The 24,474-nt window shown below is 34.2% G+C and overlaps 1 protein-coding gene across 2 annotated transcripts in view; it reads right to left on the bottom strand.

The window, feature by feature from the left end:
• The window catches only part of LOC115874422 (cell surface glycoprotein 1-like), a 29,862-nt gene that overhangs the window by 1,154 nt on the left and 4,234 nt on the right, over nt 1-24,474 (bottom strand). Inside the window, exons 2-7 of one of the 2 annotated variants that reach the window (XM_030889587.1) lie at nt 20,784-21,002; nt 19,858-19,980; nt 18,496-19,461; nt 10,684-10,998; nt 5,753-5,944; nt 3,648-3,851 (exon numbers count right to left, since the gene is read on the bottom strand). In XM_030889587.1, the coding sequence (XP_030745447.1) occupies nt 3,648-3,851; nt 5,753-5,944; nt 10,684-10,998; nt 18,496-19,461; nt 19,858-19,980; nt 20,784-21,002 (2,019 nt within the window). Of the gene's footprint in view, nt 1-3,647; nt 3,852-5,752; nt 5,945-10,683; nt 10,999-18,495; nt 19,981-20,783; nt 21,003-24,474 lie in introns of both variants that reach the window. The other variant, XM_030889586.1, reaches the window with a different exon arrangement.

Raw genomic sequence — 24,474 nt, 5'->3', positions numbered from 1 at the left:
GAGGCGAGGGAGCCTATTCATTCATTTATTACCTTGCAGTACGCGTCGCACGTGTGCGGTAAAGCTTTGTTGCCGCTATCTCCCCGGCTGTATTAACGCATTTTCTTAGCTTGTAGTCCTTAAGTGTTTATTTTATTGACTTTTTCTGTTCAAAAACTATAAAATATGGTTCGCCAGGGCCAAATTTGCAAGAAATTTGACTTAAATAATCCATTTAAGTCTTGAAACGACTTTTGACCAGTAGGCAACTCTCAATTTACCCATTGGGAGTCAGTGGCGTTGTTGTAGAAAGGCGCTTATTTAGATAATATTTTAGTAAAATGTAAAATCTGAATTTTTTCTTTTACATTACATTATTTACTTACTTACATTGTAACAAAATCATAATTATAACCCTGTTAATAATTATTAATGTTTTTATTAAAAATATATTCCGGTTTATTCTAAAATTATCTTCAGAATCTAAAATAACATACAAGAATTTTAAAATGATATTACATTATGAAACAATATTTTTTAATATACCGGGTCGTCTCAAAAGTGGCTCACCCCTATAACTTTTTTTATTTTTTCAGATAAAAAAACAGATTTGTATATTAGTAGGTATAAGATATAAATTAGGATTTATTGACGTATTCAGTTGTTTTTGGTCTCTTCCTGTTTCACCGAAATGATTACATCTTTTGATTTTTAAAGGCACCTTCGGTATATTGCTACTTTATTCGATAAAAAATGACACTCTGAATAGAATGACATATCATATGTCAACTTTTGACATTGTCACTTAAAAACATATCCTATTTTAAATTTCAATCCAGTTTTTTTCAATCCACTAAGTTTTAATCAAGGAGCCTTGGAAAAATAGTTTTGATCGTCTAATAGGTTTCGTGTCTTGTCTAGGCCGGTTAAAAGATGTACAAATCGTATTTTTAATCATACATATGTCAATTTTTTCAAATGGAACAAGGGTGACTCATTAGCATATTTGGAAAAAGCATTTTTTATGAATATATTGATACCACACACTTGGTATTTCGAGTCAAATTGTCGTTATGAACCGCGTGTTACAATTACAATTAAACCATATGCGAAAATGTCAAAAGTTGACATATGGTATGTCATTCTATTCAGAGTGTCATTTTCTATCGAATAAAGTAGAAATATACCGAGGGTGCCGTTTAAAAATTAAAAGTTAGAGTCATTTCCGGTGAAACAGGAAGTGACCAAAAACAATTGAATGCGTCAATCAATCCTAATTTATTTCATATACTAACATACTAAATCTTGTTTTTTTATTTGAAAATATAAAAAAATTATGGGGATGAGCCACTTTTGAGACGCACCCGGTATAATAAAGACAGTACCGAGTTAAATAAATGTAGTTTTTATTTTATCCACTTTCTATCACCTTCCTTGCTTTAATGGAACAGATTTATGTTTTCTCTAATTTACATAATAAGACATCACTTAACCAGAAAAAAAATTACAACAATCATATTTTTTTTTCTCTCCCTGTCGCCGATTCTATTATATCTGTGGAATAGATCCTGTTTTGATTAATATTAGGGTTTGTAAATATTTGACTAAAATTAATAATTTATTATTAATTTCAAAAATTACCTAATTTCGATTATAAAATTTCTTCTATAACGTGTATTTTATTATTTTTATCCTTTTGGACTCTAAGTTGTTTTTTCTAAACTTTTATTTAAAAACCTGTCCTAAATCTTAATAAAATATAAAAAGTTTAAATACGATATATTTTTAATTTAATTATAGCTTCATTAAAATAAAAAAATTACCCGGCTATGATACGGAGAGTTCAGGTGTACTTGAGAAACGAAAGACAGTGTTGTGTTTCTCGGCAGAGTCGTCAGGGAACGACCGTTACGACAGAGACAACCTATCTATCGCTCGTGTCGCACTCGTTATAACGTAAAACAATAACACAACAATAACAAGACAGTGTCTGACCGCATGTTCCAACTATTTATGAATGAGATGTTCAGTCTATATTTTATTTTAAGTCTATGTTTATGACATTTTTTGCGTAACATTTTATTGAAAATTTTGTCTTTTGCGAAAAGTTTTTTAGATTATTTTTAATTTTCAGTTAATGGCAACTACTGGGTACTATAAGCGTTACCAAATAAAAATTTAGTTGCGTCATCGATGGCGCGATTGTTAAATTCATTGTTGCCAACCATGGACATATTCGGCGCCGGACTAAGTAACTGGAATTTAAATTTCCCGCTGCGGATTCAGGTGGTAGCCCTGCTGTAAAAAATCTCAAATTGTCACATTTATTTATTTATTTCCTGACATTGTCATTCATTTTGACACTTTAGTTTTGTGTTACGAGTTTTTGGTTTAAGTGAAGTGTGTTGTGATACTTACTTTAGCTTAAAAATTTTTTACTGGCAAATCCTTGCAGTCGAAAATTGTTCTTTTTAGGACCGCTTTTAGTCTGAAGTGAACAAGATGCCGAAGCAGCATAACAGCCGTTGTAAAAGACTCATCGCAACATTATTAGAATAATTTGAACGGGAAAGCGTTGTGCCGGTCAAGCTTAATCAGGTGACTAAAACTTTATTTGGTATTATCTATATATTAAATTTAAAAGAATAAAAACCCAGAAAAAATACAGTGGTTCTGCAAACTTAAGCAAAAAATCTGAAAATATGAGCACTTATTTAAAACTCGCCCTGTATATTATTAACCCAATATTATCTTAGACAGCTAGGATGCATACAGAAAGAGTAACAGTTATAGGCAAAGACGTTTTTGATAAAAACTGTTTCCACGTGATGGCTCAATGCAAATTAAATGTACTATAGCCGTGGTCCAACATAGCTGGACGCTAATATGATGGATGAATTATTTTAAGCAAATACCCCCGTGAATAGGCGAATAATATTCTCAACTCACTAATTCTTTTGTAGATCATCATACCCATTTAGAAAAAAATAACCAATCTTTCAAAGCCACACACATTCTTGTAGTAAATGTTGATATCGAATTTGACAATGACAAAGTCATATTTATCCACGACTCGTCTATAATTTGATTATTATACATGAGTTAATAAAATAATAATAATATTCATTATTCACAGGTGAATAATGGTTTCATTATTCACCGTTTCCACGGATATCTCGATCCAAACTCCAAACAAGAGCTGTGCTCGATCCAAGCCAGCTTGGAATGCGATTGTACGCACAAAATAAAAAACAAAGACTTACTCGTTATACTCGTTCAATATTTTTTTGACATTAAAAATATAAACTTATATTAATATTATCTAATTTTTTTGGATAGTCCTGGATAAAGTATAGTATTCTACTCGCATATAATGGTTGTTATTCACTTGGATGATTTAAATAAACTTCATCCGCGTGAATAACAGCCACCATTATATGCTCGTTGAATAATGTACTATTTTGGTATTTTATTTGTAACTTTTTCTGGCCCGCAATGAAAGCTAGATTCTAGACGAAGGTACAACTTTAAAGCCTCTTCAAAAAAGCCTAGTACAACTTTTGCTGGGAATCATCTGGGGAGATAATATTTGACCTTTTTAAAATTTACATGAGATTTCCTATGTCTCGTGTTCTTGTGCATCACACGGTATATGATTAAAAACTTACTCTTGTCCCTTGTTTTGGCTCCAGGACTGATACAATACTTCGAAGGCCAATCGCACACCATCTTCATGGGGTGGAAGTTCAGTCCCAAAGGACACTGGAGTTCCAGAGGTCCCGATTTGGAACAGGCGTAGAATTTGCTGCAATCGGACGGATTGGGGAACAGACCTTTTTTATATTTGGTTATGCATTCCTTCAGGGTCAACTCTGAAAAACAAATAGCAGAATATTTCTATGTTCACCGATTATTGGGAGACACTGAGTATATTATAGTTATTTATGTATCAGGGAAATTATAAGGACAAATTTTTCTTGCCCAAGGTTATTAACACTTTGTAATTCCCGTGGCACATAGAAAATTTTATTTCTTACTGAATTTAAAGCCTTGGAAAAATTATGCCTTGCGGAAGGTTTTCGATGGGCCACCCTGTATATGACATTAATGATGTAAATAAATTATTAGAGTAGTTAGATAAGTGTCCATTTTCATTTTATATTATTACTGAAAATCTCTATTGTATTTCATTGTTGTTACCTTCAAAAGCCCAAGTAGCATTTTCACGACTTGCGACCACATGTTTACTAAACACAACGTTGGATTAGTTACAAAAAATAGTTAGCTCCCTACCTTGGGTATTAAAATAAATTTAAACGTTTTTATAACGTTGTGCCGACGTTGGACTAGTACTACAGCAAAGTAGAAGCTTTTGCGACGTCGAATAAACGTTGTCTTGTAACCTTTTTTGCTTAAGTGATCTTTAGGTGATTCGGACAACGTAGTTACAACGTTGAACAATATAGAGTTTTCCGACGTCAGTTTCAGGACCTATTCCAACGTTATGCAAACGTCGTCTGTTTATCTAATTCCAACGTTGTTTAGATTTCCTTATTCTTACGTTGGTAGGACGTCGAGTCACTACCTTTTTGCAACTGTATTGAACCATAACCTTAAATCTTAAATTTTCACTTCATTGTTCTGTTCAGTCAGACAGTTCAGTGCTGTTTTTGTTTTTATAAAAAAAAAACTTAATTAAAATGGGACATAAGAAAGGTACATATAAAACTAAATTTAAATATACATCGACATATATTACCGATAGTTTGTCCACTCCTTCGTTTATTTAGATTATACAAGGCGGCACAAGCTAGATTCTAGGATGACTAAATTAGGCAATCTTGCGACTAGTATACTACCTGTTAAGGCCGAACTGCGACTTTATTAGTCGAGTATGCGACTACTCGAACTACTCCATCTTAATCTCCCAAAACAACAAAGTGAAAGCCGCCATGTTGTTAAATAAGAAAATGTTTCGTTCCTAAAATAGCAATTCCTGCTTTTTGAATACATTAACTTGAAATATTTGACCCTAAATATTACTCGGAAACTCGTACGGTATAATTTTTTCGACTGCGAATAAATTATTCTCATTTTACTAAAAAAAAAAATTCAAGAAAATTTTTAAAACTTCTTTAATTTTAAGGCCCATTAGTATTTTTCAAAGTAGAAACAATACATTTATCAATAAAGTTGTTTGCGTTTAACTTTTTTGCCTTGGGTAACGAGTTACAGAGTCGGTTAAAGTGTTTCAATAATTATGATCTTCAAACATCCTCCACACTTAAATACTTTTGTTTTGTCTTCCTTCACTGCCATCTGACATATGTCTCTACCTAAATCATAAAAATAATATTTTTACTATAATTATCCCAATTTAGGATAAAACGCGACTTAGACGCCATATTAGTTTTGTATTTCTGTGAATTAGGATTTTAAACAACGTTGCAGTTTGTACTAAATTAGGCTTCTAGCCAACGTCGGTATCCAACGTCGTTTCGACCCAAAAATTATTCTCCAAACTAGTGCAGACTAGGGTTGGCACGAGGTTGTGCCGACGTTGCGCCCCGACGTTTGGTCGCATGACAGAACGTTGTCCCGACGTCCAAATGCTGCTTGGGAGGTAGAGGGAAGTATGACAGCTTAATTCTCGTTAATAATGTCCCAAGGGAGATATGACTCTGGTGATATGATAGTTAGCGTGACCAAGACGATATAAGCTTGTATTAATTCAGTAAGAAATAAATAGTATTTAAATATGACTAGTTGATACCTGGTGGTGGTGGTGGAGGTGTAGGTTTAGGCCTGTTGCATCCAAAGGAGCTCTGGTCAAATTCCAACCCTTTAGGACATGTCATCAATCGTGGAACGGTCTTGGTACAGATGTAGAACTGCGTTGGATCAGATGGATTGGGGAAGATGCCGAATTTGTACTTCGTGATGCATTGTTTAAAGTTGAGACTTTCTAAAAAGAAACAATAGATAATACCAACTGAATCAACTGTGTAACGTTTTTAGTTCGTTACATGTCTTTTTTACATATAATATATGATGTCTGGCCTATCGTCACCGGATTCCCTCTCGTTCAGGCCTGATCATTTTGTTGGTACGCTTGGCTTAATTTTTACGTTCCCTAGTCGCCAACCCTGCTATCGGTTCACTATTCTGCAGTGTTACCAACTCCGGGATTTTATCCCTAAATTTGGGGAGAAAAAATCTATATGGGGATTTTTTTAGGGAGTAAAATTTTTTGGGGGTATTTTTAGGGATAAAATTTCAATGGAATTTTACCGCTACCAAAGAGGAGATAAGACCGCTACTGCTATTTTTGAAAATTAATAGGAAAGTATCAATAAAACAAAATAATTTATTTATTTTAATCACCGAATCTTGGAGAACAGTTGTGGGGATTTTAGTTGTTTGGATTTAAGAAGGTTTGATATTGCTTTAATCTGCTTTAATGGAAAGTTTCGAACAGTTGGCTACGTTGCTGTGATCAGACGTTTCAGGGTGCAGCCACACTATCCTAAAAACGGCGTATCGGCATAACGGCGTAATGACCTTGAATAGATTTCCAGTAATTCTATTGGCTGAAACATTCATCTGTCAGAAATTTTATCTGTCAAAAATTTCAGCCGATACGCCGTTTTTATGATAGTGTGGCTGCACCCTCAAGGTCAACCACTTAAAACACAACAAATTGTTTATTTATTATTATTTATATTTTAGGGTTTTTTCGGGATATTTTTTTAGGTTTTTAGGGATATTTTGGGGATTTTTGATGCGAGTGTTTAGATTTTTTGGGAGATAAATTTTTGAGAGTTGGAAACACTGCTTTTCTGTGGAGGCGCTCGCTGTCAACATCGCTTCTGTCAACTCTCTGTGATTTAACGGCACTTTTGGTTTGACCCAAGGTTTGACCGTTTGGCCCTTTGAATAAGAAGACTAAGGAAGGAGCATATCAAAAATCTTAGGTACACCGCGATGGGCCTCAAATATGGCCGACTTAAATTCCGGTTTATCAGTGTCGTTCTAATTTTATTTAAAAAATGTAAAACTATGATGTAGGGTAGACGTGGGGTAGACTCAATAATTTGTTGTTTTATTTTACGTTGTGAATAAACTGGTAGTTATTAAAATTGTTATAAAAATATATAATTCTAATAAAAATAGATAAGTTATAATAAGTATTTATTAACACAAACATCGATACGCTACTGAAGCAGGTAAGTCAAATTAACGTATCTAAATTCTTTGACATCTAATCTTTGACAAGTAATAAATAAAAAGCTAAAATGCAAGAAAAATATATAATTTTAGTTAATTTAAGTGAATTTCATAAATGATCAGTTTACTACACGTATGTATATTATATAGTCACTTACTAGCGAAAAGTTGTTCCATTATTTCACTCAATTTTTGCCGAGATCTACCGCACGCTACACAACCAACTATTTTAGAGTCTTTTTCGATAAATCGCGATAGTCTCACTGTTAATTTAAGTTCTGCCACAATTTTCATCTAGATTTACTACCTTTTTACAACTATGAGTAGTAGAATAAATAATAAATAACATAAAATAAGCTCCGTAAAGACTGACAAATCCACAAAATTTCAAATCAAATTCAAATGTGTCAAATGGATCGTCAAACAGAACTGTCAAGGATCCCCACCCTAGAGAGCTTTTATGGTGGCTTTTCCGCCCACCATGCATGAATACATGGATAGCATTATGCTCCTTCCTTAGTCTTCTTATTCAAAGGTTTGGCCTGTCAGACGCCATTAGTCCCAGTTTTTTTAGAAATGGTGATTATTTAAATCTTGCTGTATTATCTGAATCAGCTGCTATTTCATGGCTACAGGTAAATATGAGTTTGGTTTGGTTTGGTAGGGTAGAGTTACGGATGTCCCAACTTGTATTTGTATTTTGCTGGCACGTTGGCGTCCCTTTTCTTTTGTCCTCCAGAATGTCACATGGAAGAAAGGACAGGTTGTTTATTATTTATTGAGCCCTCGGAAGTATTTCGAGGTAGGTTTATTTTGTTTATTAGACCTTGTTCGGTTTTTAAACAAGAGTTTCATATTTTTTAGGGTCCAAGGTACGGGTAGTGTCTTATGTACGGACATTATCTTTATGTACGGATGTCCTGTGGACGAGTGTCCCCAGTAAGAATGATTTTTCTTACATATAAGTTGCCACAGCGTGGATGTAGCTTGAGTCCCATGCTGCTTCGTTCCCCAGCTATAAGCTAGTTAGTTACGGCTGTATCAATTCATGGTGTCCTCATTCTGGCCCCTTTGGTTGTGTTGGATGGCTGAGTACAGAGATGCGAGACCACCTCACGCTGTTACTGTTTAAAGCAAGATTACATAAAGAACAGCTAAGTGTAGATTTAAGTTCTAGTTTTACATTTAACATTTAAAACATTTACAGTCTTAAAACATTACAAGCAATAACGTACATCTTAACTAATATCGTACAGACTATGTTTAGTGGTTAGATTGTTAAGAACATTTATGTCGATTTAATATTTAATATAATAATTAATACTAAATATAATTTAGATCTTAGGTTTCATTGCATTACATCTTGTAATGGTATTACTTTTATAGATATTATTATCGCACTATTTTAACAGATGAATAACCAAACATAGATTCTAGAATCTACAGGTTGCAACATCTTCGATTTAGCATCATATGGAATATATCAAATTAATTAAAGTAATGCTACATTTCATATATTCTCTTAAACTTAACATGTTTTGTATTTTATCGTAGTTGTTTTCATTGATATTTAGTACGACTCTTACCACCACTTTCTTTGACATATAACCACTATATATTTATTAGAACTCTACAATGTCATGTATCATCTAAGAACATCATGAATAAATATAGTCATTAGTTTTAAGTAATATACAACTGTGTTTTCTTTCTCTGTACATGCCTGGCGCCCAATATTTATAATTTCGAGTTATTATTGTTAATTAGTTTCTTTCCAGTGAAATACCTTATCCACGACTGCTCTACCAACGAAAAGCTACGATAATGTTTTAAAAAAACGCTACAACTGAGTAATAATAAAATCAATCACTATATTCTAAAATACCTTGGCAGATCAGCAAATGATTATAAACTCTCTCAGTTTATAATCATCTGCTGATGATGCTAGCATGGTTAGCGAAACGCGCGTCCAGTGTAAAAGTAAATGTGTTTTGGTGTATTGTGGTGATTTAGTGTTTTATTTTGCTGTGTAACACCAAAGGTTCCAATCCTCAACTGTAATGATTTGATTTTCTTTTCAAGAAGGGGGGCATATGTGATAACTAATAATGAAAGTACGAGGCATGTTTTTTAAGTAAGTACCGTTTTGCGATTCCGCCGCCGCAGCGCTACGGTCGGCGTTCCGCGCATGCGCGCTGGTGGATCTCTTGTCTATGCACAGACGCCAGTACAGTCTGATTCTTCATTGTATACGTTGTTTATTGAGTGTTTAAGATGCCTCCGACAATCGTAAGCCCCGCCGATTGTGAAGTACGGGCTGTCATACGATTTCTTAGTGCTAAAGGCGTAAAACCGATCGATATTCATCGTGAGATCTGTGAAGTTTACGGACAAACCATTATGCGTGATGGAATGGTAAGGAAATGGGTGAAGCATTTAAAGATGGCCGCACAAATGTGCATGATGAAGAACAGGAGGGCGTCCTTCGGTCGTTAATGAAGATTTGGTGCGAAAGTGGACGAAAAGGTGAAAGAAACCAGACGCTTTACAATTTCATCATTGTGCGACTACTTTCCTCAATGTTCTCGTAGTGTTTTGTATCGCATTGTGACCGTGAACTTGAATTACCGGGAAATTAGTGTTCACGTTGGGTTCCGAAAATGTTGACGGATTTGCACAAAACCCAACGTTTAGGCAGTGCATTGACTTTCCTTGAGCAGTACCACAATGAAGGTGAAGATTTTTTAGACAAAATTGTTACTGGTGACGAAACATGGGTGGCCTACGTCACACCAGAATCGAAACAACGCAGTCCATGGAATGGCGACATTCATCATCACCCAAAACAGTGAAGTTTAAGCAAACAATTTCTGCCCGGAAAATCATGTGCAGTTTTTTGGGACAGAAAAGGAGTATTGCTAGTGGAGTTTCTGCCTCGTAATGAAGGACAAATCGGCTGCAGCATCTTATTGTGAGACATTGAACGAATCTGCGCCGTGCAATCCAAAACAAAACCAGACAGGTGGCAAGTTGAGGTAAGGGTATTGCTTTGCTGCATGATAATGCTACCGTCCACATGTGGCTAATCGGACCAAAGATCTCATCAAATCTTTTAAAATGGGAAACTCTAGATCATCCTCCATACAGCCCTGATCTGGCGCTCAGTGACTAACATTTCTATTCCTGCACTTGAAGAAACACCTGGGCGGTCATCAAGGCTTCAAGACGATAACGAAGTCAAAACAGTTGTGATACAGTGGTTAACCAGTCAGGCGGCAGAATTTTATGAGGAGGGTATTGAAAAACTGGTGCCACGTTATGACAAGTGCCTCAATATTCACGGAAATTATGTAGAAAAGTAGATTAAGGTACAGGCTTTCATGTAAAAATAAAATTATTGCGATATCTTTGCACGTTTTTTTTTTAATTCCAAAACGGTACTTACTTAAAAAACATGCCTCGTATTTTCTATATTACCTGGTCCAGGTTGTGTAACTGGTTCCTTATCAGTGTCTGGAGGTGCACTGGTTTCTTCCTTAAATCTGCTTTCCAATGTTGCCGGAGACTCTTGTTTAGGACTAGGAGCCTCAGTTTCAAGTCCCGGTTCCGTCGGTTCTTCCGGTGATGGTTGCTTGGGTTCCTCGGGCGCTTTGGTGACCAATCCCGGTTCGGTTGGTTCCGATGGTACTTCGGCACATTGCGGGTCTTTACTAGGATCGCAGGGCGGTTTTTCAGTTGCTGGGGGTTGAACGCATTCGCTTTGATCAGGCGATGTTGGTGTGCAGACTGGTTCTAAGAAATAATTTTATTATACAGGGTGCTACAAATTCGAGGTACGAGCATTGGTATCCCGGAAACCGTAATAGATACGAAAATGGTTAAATTGCGGCAAAGTTGCTCCTTGGGATGTTCACGAAGATGCCATAAAAAAAGGTTTTAAAAATATCAGGGATTGAAAACGGATTTTTTTTCAAAATCAATTTTATTTTTTTCTGTCGTTACTTTTAAAAAAATCAAAAAACTAATTGCACATTTTCATAACCACTTTATTAGAGCTATCTGGCAGTATTTTTAGATTTTGAAATTAGCTGATAATTTGTGAGATACAGAGGCCAACTTAATTTTTTTAAATACGGACCTGCATTTTTTATTTCAGATTTTGAAAGAACTCCGTCTCCTACAATGTGAAATGACATGCCACAATTTATTTTTTTTTTGGTTTGGGTACCTTAACAACAACAAAACTATTTAATTATTATTTAAAATAATTTTAAGTCCGACTCTGGTTTTTAAATGATTTAATCTGATTATATTAATTGCAACAATATTGATCAGCTAAATGAATAAGGATAATCGAGCCAATTAAAAGATTGAAATAAATAATATACAGGTCAACAATTTAAAGATATTATTTTTAATTTTTTTAGCCGACCATACCAATAGGTATGGTAGGCTATTAGGATTGGCAAAAAAAAGTTTTTCTAATTTCACTCAAAATGAATTATTTGGGTCATAAATGACCTAAATACAAAATATTTTCGTGGTGTCTGTCTGTCTGTCTGTCCGTCCGTCTGTAACACTATGGCCCGGTTGTACAAACGGAGTTAATCCTGAGTTCACGATGATCTTAGGATCAACGGGTAAAAGACGTTGTACGTTATGGGTTCAGGTGCTGAACGTCCGAATTTGGGCGTTCGAGGCCAGTTCAAGTCGTTTTAAATGATTATTATTGGGTTTGCTGGTAAGCAAAATGTAAATAAATAAATAAATAAATTAATTTATTGCAATCAAACATAATGGATCATCTGTGGGAAGATATTACGGACGACGAAGATTTTTTGGAATTGGTTCATCATGTTGTACATCCTCGAGCCCCACAAGTCTACAGAGATCGACCAGATCATTTCAACATTTGGAATGATACAGAATTTAAAGCAAGATTTAGGTTGGAGAAACAAGTTGTTAGATTTATAATGGATGAATTATCTGAACAAATCTCATCTGTTACAGACAGGTACAGTTTGTTACTAACCTGCCAAGTTTTAAGATGGACATAATTTATTTGTTACTCCTTTAGAAACCAAGCAGTAACCCCTACAGAAATGGTATGCACTGCTTTGCGTTTTTTAGCCACTGGGAGTTTTTTACAAGTTGTTGGAGATTTCGGGGGCATCCATAAATCAACAGCCAGCCGAAAAATATATATGGTTCTAGAAGCAATTGCTCAGTTGGCACAACACTTTGTAAGAATGCCAAGAACTGAAGCTGAAGTAACTAATGTTAGAAAAGGATTCTTTAATATTGCTAAATTACCAAGATGTGTTGGCGCTTTGGACTGCACTCACGTAAAAATTCAGTCGCCTGGGGGGATAGATGCTGAAAGTTACAGAAACAGAAAAGGATTTTTTTCATATAATGTTCAGGCTATTTGCAGCTCTGATCTCAAATTTCAGGACATAGTGTGTCGCTGGCCAGGCTCTGCCCATGATTCCAACATATTTAGGAATAGCAGAGTCAGAAATGACTTTGAAAATGGAGTGTATGGTGACAACTTACTTGTAGCTGATAGTGGTTATACAATAAAACCATACGTTATAACACCTCTATTAAATCCTCATACACGAGCAGAACATCTATTTAATGAGGCACAAATACGAACAAGGAATCCTATTGAGAGATCGTTTGGAGTTTTAAAAAGGCGATTCCCGATACTTTCTTTAGGAATACGCTTGAAGCAGGAAAAGGTAGAGGCTGTTGTTATCTCTACAGTGGTCCTTCACAATATAGCATTATCAATGGGAGATGTGGAGCCTCCAGAAATCAATGAAGAAATTGCAGCTGCAATAGAACTGACAAATAATGTCAATAATGACATGGTTGGACATGTACAAAGAGGAATCAACTGGGAATCAACAATAGTGTTCGTTACACATTAATAAATACCTACTTTCAAAATTTGTTGTAGATATTTTCTAAAAAATGCTATATAGGAATGTACAAATATAAAATTTATCCTGTGGTAGATTACCAAAAATAAACATCATTGAAAATACAAATCTTGATTGAGAACAAAATAAGCTTAATTAATTAATTAAATCTTGCTCCTAAACAGAAAATCTGAAAAAAAATATTTTTTAATTGTTTTTATATTTACTCAGTTTGAAGGTTATGCTGTTGGTTTTTTCTTTGTAAACTCTAGTTCATGAAAACGGGAACTGGAACAACACTTGAGACTCTGAACTACGTTCAACGGTGAACTATAGATCACTGCAGTTCAAGAAAACTTCTGTTGAACCAGTCGTTGTACAACCGGCCCTATAACTCAAAAACCGCTGAACCGATTTTAACCAAATTTGGCACAAAAATACTGTGGCACCCGAGAATCTGGCCATTAGTTTTTGGTGGGGATGGGGGGTTGGTAGGGGGTATAGGAGGGGGTTAAAAATTTAAAAAAATCGTAACTCCAAAATATGGAGTGTAGAGGTAAGGAGAAACAACTCTTACGGGACTTTTATTGAAAAAGTGGTAACAAAATGGGAAGAATAAGGGTTCGCCCAATGACCACAGTGGCGCTAAAAACGCATGAATCTAAAAAATGAAAAGTAACCATAGATAACCAAACATTACCCAAAAAAAGTTTTGTTTTGATTTTTTAGACAGAGTTTTTGAATATAAAATAATTATTGTTTATCAATATTTTGTGATTTATTTATTATTTAACAATGGTTAAAGTGTGTGTGGTGCGAAGTTGATTGAATAGCTGATGGAAAAATAAAGAGCAAAGGCAAAACATTATCTAACCCAAGTAGCATTTTCACGACTTGCGACCACATGTTTACTAAACACAACGTTGGATTAGTTACAAAAAATAGTTAGCTCCCTACCTTAGGTATTAAAATAAATTTAAACGTTTTTATAACGTTGTGCCGACGTTGGACTTGTACTACAGCAAAGTAGAAGCTTTTGCGACGTCGAATAAACGTTGTCTTCTAACCTTTTTTGCTTAAGTGATCTTTAGGTGATTCGGGCAACGTAGCTACAACGTTGGAAAATATAGAGTTTTCCGACGTCAGTTTCAGGACCTATTCCAACGTTATGCAAACGTCGTCTGTTTTACTAATTCCAACGTTGTTTAGATTTCCTTATTCTTACGTTGGTAGGACGTTGGGTCACTACCTTTTTGCAACTGTATTGAACCATAACCTAAATTTTCACTTCATTGTTCTGTTCAGTCAGACAGTTCAGTGCTGTTTTTGTTTTTATAAAAAAAACTTAATTAAAATGGGACATAAGAAAGGTACGTATAAAACAAAATTTAAATATACATCGACATATATTACCGATAGTTTATCCACTCCCTCGTTTATTTAGATTATAGAGGGCGGCACAAGCTAGACTCTAGGATGACTAAATTAGGCAATCTTGCGACTAGTATACTACTTGTTAAGGCCGAACTGCGACTTTATTAGTCCAGTATGCGACTACTCGAACTACTCCATCTTAATCTCCAAAACAACAAAGTGCAAGCCGCCATGTTGTTAAATAAGAAAATGTTTCGTTTCTAAAATAGCAATTCCTGCTTTTTGAATACATTAACTTGAAATATTTGACCCTAAAAAACACGCAGAAACAATTTTTTCGACTGCGAATGAATTATTCTCATTTTACTAAAAAAAAATTCAAAAATTTTTTTAAAACTTCTTTAATTTTAAGGCCCATTAGTATTTTTCAAAGTAGAAACAATACATTTATCAATAAAGTTGTTTGCGTTTAACTTTTTTGCCTTGGGTAACGAGTTACAGAGTCGGCTAAAGTGTTTCAATAATTATGATCTTCAAACATCTTCCACACTTAAATACTTTTGTTTTGTTTTCCTTCACTGCCATCTGACATATATCTCTAACTAAACCATAAAAATAATATTTTTACTATAATTATTCCAATTTAGGATAAAACACGACTTAGACGCCATATTAGTTTTGTATTTCTGTGAATTAGGATTTTAAACAACGTTGCAGTTTGTACTAAATTAGGCTTCTAGCCAACGTCGGTATCCAACGTCGTTTCGACCCAAAAATTATTCTCCAAACTAGTGCAGACTAGGGTTGGCACGAGGTTGTGCCGACGTTGCGCCCCGACGTTTGGTCGCGTGACACAACGTTGTCCCGACGTCCAAATGCTGCTTGGGAATATAGTATGTATAAACTCTTTGCATCTTTTATTCAATGTTGTAATGAATTAACAAATTGCAGGTAATTTATTCTTATAACGAAAAAAAAAACTATGCATCAAAGAATATTTTCTTCTGATGAGGTTTATGAATATTAAAATCTGTTGAAGTTTGGCCATTATGTGTTGGTATACAATTTATTTATGATGTTACAGTAGTTAAACCATCCGAGTACAAAATATGTTTAAAATCCACTATTCTTAATGAATGACAACTACCAACTTGAGAGGAAGCTAAGAGAAAGGTTCTATTGTGTGGACTACAAGGAAAAGGGACATATACATGAGGATCTGGAAGGGCTATAACATTACGTCTCAAGCCATGGGACAATAGGAAACGAAATTCAAAGGAAAATATTACAATACGTGGGATGCAAATTATACTGCAAAGAATTGAGAAAAAGAATTATTAAAAGTAGTTATTGTTACGATAGTTAAACTATCCGACTACCAAATATATTTAAAATCCACTATTCAGAATGAATAGCAACTACCAACTTGGGAGGAAGCTGCGAGAACGATTCTATTGGGTGAACTACAAGGAAGACATGAGCATCTGGAAGGGCTATAAAATTATATTATTTCACGTTTCAAGCCATGTTGGAATAGCTGGGAGTGAAAAAGAAGATAATACTGCACACCATTCTTGTCTAGAAGTAGTTGATATTAAGGTAGTTAAACCATCCTACTATCGAACATTTAAAATCCACTATTCTGAATGAATGGCAACTACGATGGGGCAAAACGTAAATAAATACTTGTACAGTATAAAATTATATTATATTGGCTTAATTTTTATACTAAATAAAGTGTGTTACGTTATTTTAGACCTGCATTATATTTATTTAAATCCCATATCATCAATTAAACTTTTAATAAAGTTTTCCTAATTATAATTAACATTAATTTTAAACTAAAGCTTTTTCATCTTGAATGAAATTTACGAAATAACTTATGAGAAACAATAAAAAAGAGGCTCAGTCTATTGCTTCTGAATAATCGATAATAAAACCACATATTGACTTACTTTTATACTAAATAAATGTAGGTATGGAGTTATTTTAAAGCTGCATTATATTTATTTTAAACCCATCACCGATTATTACTTTAAATAACATTTTTTTTAATTATAATTACCATTAATTTTAAGCTAAAACGATCAGAATATTTTTTCGTCGTCTTGAATGACATTTGCGAAATAACTTATGAGAAACAATAAAAAAAGCCTAGTCTATTGCTGCTGAATAAAAATCTGTAATTTATTTCATGCAACATGAAAATAAAATTGTATTTTTTTGAAACCCGCGGCTTCGCGTTTGCTTCACGTCAAATATTTATGTCTTGAATCATCTGTTCTAAAATGTTCGGCGCATGTCTTAAATTTTAGGATCTTGCTACAGCAGCGCCATCCTAATTCTTCCCGTTTTTTGACATTTTTTAATGCACGGAGTTATTTCTCCTTACCTCTACACTCCATACTCCAAAATTACAGTAGCTAAGATTAGGAATAATATTTGCAACAAAATTTGTAATAACATCAAAATCAGTCAAAGTCGCAGTTTTCGAGATATTAACATATTTTAGTATGGACGGCCATACGTGCCTCCCGGCGCCATTTTTTTATTTTTTAATTTGAAATCTCAGTGTACGATCTAATAATATGCATAACATTAATCGTAGTTATTATAAATAAATCGACTTCTACAAACTAGTTTCTAATGCTCTACATGTTCGAAAGGGTTACCACCTTCCCTATTACACAGCAACCCTTGAAATTTTAAAACTCTTTTGATTGCATGTTGATGAACATCCTAAATCGCAATTTTACCCCAATTTAATCATGGTCTGCAACCTCGAATTTGTAGCATCCTATATAGAAAAATCAATAAAATTTTACGTAATTTTAATTAATCAAAATATTTGACGACATAGATAAAAAAATAAACTTAGATTGGAATTATCGGCTTCTCCGAAGGAAAACACAAAATAAAATTGAAAACAACAAATGTTAGATTAGAAAAAATTAATAAAAATGCAAATATCAAATTTACAAAAAATCTCATAAAAATCGCCAACATTTGTCACTACTACTCCACTACTAAATTCCTCACATAAAAATAATATTTTTCATATCAACAAAGGTCCGATTCTGCTTTGTTTCATATTACAGGGTGTTAAAGTCATAATATTTTTTCGATTTATTATGAATTTCTTTCAAGTACTTCTAGCATTTCGAATAAAATTTTGAGGGTAAAAGTTACCATAAACGTGACATATTTTAAAGCTAAAATCCAGGGACGTGCATATGGGTTACCACTTGAATAATTTTCTAAAAAAAACATGTACGCCACTGACTTTTTTCTCTATTTAGCGAAATAGAATAAGAAATGTAATGCCAATTAAAAGTTGTCTCTTGATATTTTGTCGATTTCGACCTCCTTGATGAGATAAACGCAATTTTATTAATTTGCCTTGGTCCAAGTCTAATAGCAAAAAAGTACCTATAAACATGGATATGGAAATGCATAGTTTTAGAGAGTTATAAGATGTTAAAACTTTTTAAATATAGGTTTTTTGTAATTATCTTAAATACCATAATTTTTTATTTCAAATTATTGTAGGATGTACTAATAGTAATAATAACTAACAGTAATAATATTTAATAATAAATTAGGTAAAATATATAATTTATTAATTTTACTTTAATTTTATTAATTGCGATTAATAAATTTGCATTTATCTCATACTAAAGTACTTGGAAGAAAATTATAATAAATCGAAAGATTGATTATTAAGAGTTTAACACCCTGTTTAACACCACGAAACATTGCAGAATCGGACCTATGTTAATATGAAAAATAAATCTTATTTTTACGTGAGGAATCTCCCCACGAGAGATGGCACATGTTTTTTGAAACACCTTGTATAATTCTATACGATGAGGACTTTTTCTGTGACACTGTATGTTAATTAATAGAAAAATTCTCTTAATAAAAATTAACAATTATTTTAAAAATATTATTAACAAAAAGCCTATCTTTTGTGTGACCTGTATATTACCTGTTTTTTCAAGATCACTAGGTGTACTGAGTTCAGAAGGTTTGGGTGTAGATTCACCAGGACTTGCTGGTTGGGAGCTTTCGCTAGGAGTCGCTTCTGTAGGCTTAGAAGATTCACTAGGCGTGCTTTCTTTAGGCGTCGATTCTTCAGGCGATGTAGGTTTAGAACTCTCGCTTGGAGTACTTGCTTCTGAAGGTTTAGGCGAAGATTCTTGTGAAGGCTCTGTTGGCTCAGAAGATTCACTAGGTGTGCTTCCTTTAGGCGTTGATTCTTCAGGCGATGTAGGTTTGGAACTATCGCTAGGCGTACTCGCTTCTGAAGGTTTAGGCGAAGATTCTTGTGAAGGCTCTGTTGGCTCAGAAGATTCACTAGGTGTGCTTTCTTTAGGTGTTGATTCGTCAGGCGATGTAGGTTTGGAACTATCGCTAGGCGTACTCGCTTCTGAAGGTTTAGGCGAAGATTCTTGTGAAGGCTCTGTTGGCTCAGAAGATTCACTAGGCGTGCTTTCTTTAGGCGTTGATTCTTCAGGCGATGTAGGTTTGGATCTATCGCTAGGCGTACTCGCTTCTGAAGGTTTAGGCGAAGATTCTTGTGAAGGCTCAGTTGGCTCAGAAGATTCACTAGGTGTGCTTTCTTTAGGTGTCAATGCTTCAGGTGAAGTTGCTTCTGTAGGTTGAGGTGAAGATTCTGGAGATTCCGTCGGTTTAGAAGTTTCACTTGGTGTACTTTCTTTAGGCGAAGATTGCTCTGGTTGTGTCGGTTCAGAAGACTCACTAGGAGTGGTAGATTTATCAGTTGGTTTTGATTCTTCTGGTGTACTTGCTCCCGGAGATGTTTCCTCTGATGGTTTGGTTGGTTCAGACGAATCTTTCGGTGTACTTTGATCAGTTGATTCTGGTGTTGAAGGCTTGGATGTGTCACTAGGAGTGCTCTCGTCGGTTGGCTTAGGCGATGACTCCTGTGGCTCTGTTGGTTTAGAAGTTTCGTTAGGAGTACTTTCTACCGGTGACTCTGAAGTAGGTTCTCCTGGTGTAGTACTAGCTTTAGAGCTCTCAGGAGACGTACTTTGTGGTTCTTGTGATTCTAAAGGTTCACTAGGCGTGCTTTGATCAGATGATGGAGGTGTAGATGCTGATGAATCGGTGGGTTTAGATGTGTCCGACTGTGTACTCGAGTCAGATGGTTTAGTGATGTCACTAGGTGTGCTCGGTTCTGATGATTCAGGTGTCGGTTTTGTACTGTCACTAAGCACACTCGACTCAGATGGATTAGGAGTAGTTTTTTGTGGTTCTGTGGGGTTGGAGGATTGATCTAATGGCGTACTTTGAGGTGCTTCGGAAGGATTTAGTGAGGGAGACTCACTTGTTTTATCCGGTGTATCAGATGCATCCTCGGGTGGACTTGAAGTGTTCTTTGGTTCGCTGGGTTCGGATGGTGGTGCATCGGTGGAATCTTTTGGAGTAGGTGGTTTTGGACTTTCTGTACCTAATTTTTGTTTAAAATACATTATTTCTGTTTATTTTACTTGTATTTATTGTGTACGAAAAAGTTTGTAATAAACGGAAAAATATTACTGAATTATAGAAAATGGTTATGCGGTGATCTATATTATGCGGTGATATACCGGGTGCGTCTCAAAAGTGACTCACCTCTGTAACTTTTTTATTTTTTCAGATAAAAAACGAGATTTGGTATGTTAGTATATGACATAAATTAGGATTGATCGATTCAAGTGTTTTTGGACACTTTCTGTTTCATCGGACTTCACTACAACTTTTGATTTTTAAATGTTCCCTCGGTATTTTTTTACTTTATTTGATAGTAAATGACACTCTGAATAGAATGACATATAATATATTTACTTTTGACATTTTCGCTTTTTTTTGTTTTTTAAACAATAATTAGCATAACACAAGCAGCATCCACCATAGGCATAGGCAAAACTTTTTTGAAAAATATAAATAAATACTGATTATTCATAACTAAATAAGTCTCGTAATTCGGAACCATTCTGGTTCCATTTAACTAATTTTGTGGTTAGCTAAAAAATTGAATAATCCATTTTATTATGAAAGGTAGATATGTAAAAAATTAAATTAAAAAAAGCGAATAATAATTTCCAAATGAATCAATTAAAATTGCAGTTTTTATTTAATTCTGCATTATTTGCATATTATTAACCCTTAGGCACGGCACTGTTTGGTGTCAACTGGTAACAATTTGGTGTTATTGGTCCTTGCATTCTTTAGTTATTGACTAGTACCAACTAAAAAATCATGTTCACTTACTTTCTGGTAGTTCTGGAGTTTGATCTGGATTGGGCGTGGTCACTTTCATACAACCGGCATCCGCTGGCCAATCACATACCGAAGATGTTGGATTAAAATGAAGTCCAGCTGGGCAATCGATGGGGTCAGTGGTGGCACATGACAGAAATTTAGTACAATCCGATGGATGAGGGTATATGCCTCGTTCGTATTTATCGAAACATTCTTCTAATGTCAATTCTAAAATATTTTCGATTAATCCAGTTGATCTTACAGGGTGTCGTAATATTCCGTGGACATAAAACTAATAGGTATATACTGAGTTTTGAAATCACAATAAGTTAAATAATGTCTATACCTTTGTGGCGGTTTCATTTCTTGAAAAGAATTCTGTTTTTTGGCCGCTAAAATAAAAAAAATTAAAAATCACTGCGCTGAATTCCAACGGGAACCAATTTGTCAGTGGTATTTTACTAGTAAAACTTTTAGTCTAAGAGTAAAACCAATTTATCTAACCGACAAAATATATGCTTAACGTTTCAGGAGGTATATCTCCTCACACAATTCTTCGGACGCACAAAAAGCACAAAGAAAAAAAAACGCGATTTGAAATGGCTAAATACTACTATTCAAAACCATTATAGTTTTTAGCACTTCGTTGATTCATTATAAACCGTTGACATTTTGTTAAAATGACATTAAGTGAAGCCAAACTTCAAATTAACATTTACTAACTAATTACTATTATTATTATTATTATTAATAATATTTTTTTTTGCTCAGCTTAAAGCCGGTTTTAGCGACTAAGTCGGGATAATTCTTATCAACGACCTAATCCGTAACCACCCTAATAACAAGGCCGTACAGCTTATTCGTGACGTCATCATCTGGAGGCCTAAACTTTGATTGCATTTGATACACTTTATACGTATATAATGGATATAAACTTTAATTGCACCGAATTTTTAATAAATAATAATTAAACATAAAATTTGAAAAACATCAAATTGATATCCCATCTCACATTATCCATCGACATTGTATTTACTTATGCTGTAAGTGTGTCTAAGTTTCTTTTATTTCCTTTTCCAAGTCTATCATTATTTTTTAACAACAGTAGTTTTTCAGACGTGTATTTTTAATAGAATTTATGACAATTTTTACAATAACATAGCATTATAAATAGTACATTGCGGAAATTTTAATAATGGTGTTATTACTTTTAATGTAATCCAAAGATATTTGTGATAAAAATATTTTTTATTGTGAATTTTGAGAAACTCCTCATAGCTTTGCAATACTTTGTTAAGAATTATATATTCAAATAAAACTATATTAGTTATTTCATTTTTTAGAAACCCAAGACTGCCTTTAGTAAGGTTTTTTATAAGTGAATTTTGTTCAATATCAGTGTTGTCTGAAAATGTTAAATTATTTTTAGGGACATTAAAGACTGAATCTTAAGTTTCTTTTCGTCTTCATATAAATGTCGAACACAAATACTGTACTGACTCCCAGCTATCTGTCTATATTTTCCAAAACTACTTTCAAGAGGATCAGTTTGCAAGTTCTCTAGTAAAATATACCTCATATTTTACTCATTAAAACAATATTTTATTACTTCAAGCTCAACCTGTTACTCAACTCAAGTTAATAACTTTAATATTGAACACAGATAAAAGTTAGAATTTTTTTATTATTTTCATCGCATTTTACAGAATTTATTAAATAACAAGCATGACTAATAATTTGATCAGTATTACTATCAGGGTTCGGAAAACTACATGTTACTCTTAAAAACGACATAAACTACATTACATGTAGTTAATCGATGTAGAGGGTGTAGTTTATGTAGCTTTCAAATATGAAAGGTTTGAGGTGAGGTAAAAGATAAGTAAAAGCTTTAGAAAATACATATAAATATATTTGAGAAAACAGAAGAAATATAGCTTTAAAAATAATATTCACATCTTATTATTTAGACATTATAAGGCATTATACCTTTTAAATCGTATAATTGCACACACTTATAATCACTTTATAGTTTAAACACCTCTTTTTACAGATTTATAACTTTTTTCACCCTTCTATTATCGATGCGGCAATACCACTCCGCTAAGCGCTACGACAGGCGCCGCCGCGCCGGCGCCGTCGCCACGGAGCAGGGGGCCTGAAATATCGATAAAATACATAACATATACTATAAAATATATCTATTTTTTTATTGTTTTTTTTTTCATATTATACACTATTGTGAACTTAAAACATTCCTTTATTAAATTTGATTGATAAAAAGTGAGAGATAAACATTTATTGACTGGTATGATTTTTTCCGTATGCTATTAAAACTATTTTTATATACTATAATATTTTTAAAAACTCGGAAAAGACATTTTAAAACTTTGAAATATATCTGGCGAGTGAAAAAAGATCCACAATTTGAACTTTTATCGGGTAATTATCAACGCTGCTAAATAGAGTTGAGCCTCCAGTTGGTGACGTCACGAGATTTTTACGGCACAACTGTCTGGCCTTGTTACTACGGTGGTTACGCCTAATCGCGGTTCAACACAGTGCGAACGATAGAACAGGTAGAAATAATTGTGGACTTCTGCATGGTAGAGATGATTCTTTGCGGGTTGTGAAGTTGGAGTTTTTTAAGGCTTTGAACAAGGTTTACGTCTACTAGGCCTAATAATAATTATTAGTATTATTTACTTTTTTTTAACTTTGTATCGTGCTGTTGTCGAAAAAAAGGCAAAAGTGTAAAATCTACTGACACACACTACTCATTCGATTTAGACACTTGCCAAGTCGGTAGGCCATTGACCATGATATGGCCGAGGACCGCGGTTCAGATTCCGCGTAAACAAAGTAGGCCCCGTCCAGATTACCCCTGGCAGCAACAAGGAGACGTTAACTGAAATCTTTACTTTTTTTAACATTTACTACCTGATAACAATTACTATGAGGTAAAACTATGGTAACCCCAAAAACCTTTAACCTCTGTATACAGGGTGGTCCGAATTATATTTGGAAAACTTCGGCAACATATTCTGCAGATAAAAATCTGCAAGAAAGTTCGTATAAATTTATGTCCTAAAATACTTACAGAGTGTAGAAATTTAATTTTTAATTTAAAAATTAAATTAATTTTTAGTTACCATAAGTCTGGTACTGCGCATCACATCTGTATATGGTATCCTATTTTCGTGTGTTTTATGGGATTTTTCGTTTATGAATAGAGATACTGTAACGTTTTTAGTTTGTTACATGTCTTTTTTATATATGATATATGATGTCTGGCGTATCGTCACCCGATTCCGTATCGTTCAGGCCGGATACTTTATTTGACGCGCTTGGCGTAATTTTTACGTTCTCTAGTCCACAACCCTGTTATCGTTTGACACAACCCTGTTATCGCTCTGTGGAGGCTCTGTCAACATCGCTTCTGTCAACTCTCTGTGCTGTAGACTCACTTTTGCTTTTAGCGCTCTGTAGCCTAACCTAACCATCCCGGCTTTTAGAAATGGTGATTATTTAAATCTTGCTGTATAATCTGAATCAGCTGCTATTTCAAAGCAACAGGTAAAGATGAAATATTATCCTTTTAGATTTGATATTATTACTGCATATTTTTAGGGTAGAGTTTTGGATGTACCAACTTAACTTGTATTTGTATTTTGGTGGCACGTTGGCGTCCCTTTTCTTT

Source organism: Sitophilus oryzae, unplaced genomic scaffold (assembly GCF_002938485.1).
Source record: "Sitophilus oryzae breed Bouriz unplaced genomic scaffold, Soryzae_2.0 scaffold_127_pilon_pilon, whole genome shotgun sequence".
NCBI classification, from domain to species: Eukaryota; Metazoa; Arthropoda; class Insecta; order Coleoptera; family Curculionidae; genus Sitophilus; species Sitophilus oryzae.
Note: the sequence above shows the minus strand (reverse complement) of the source record. Positions and strands in the feature narration are given on the sequence as shown.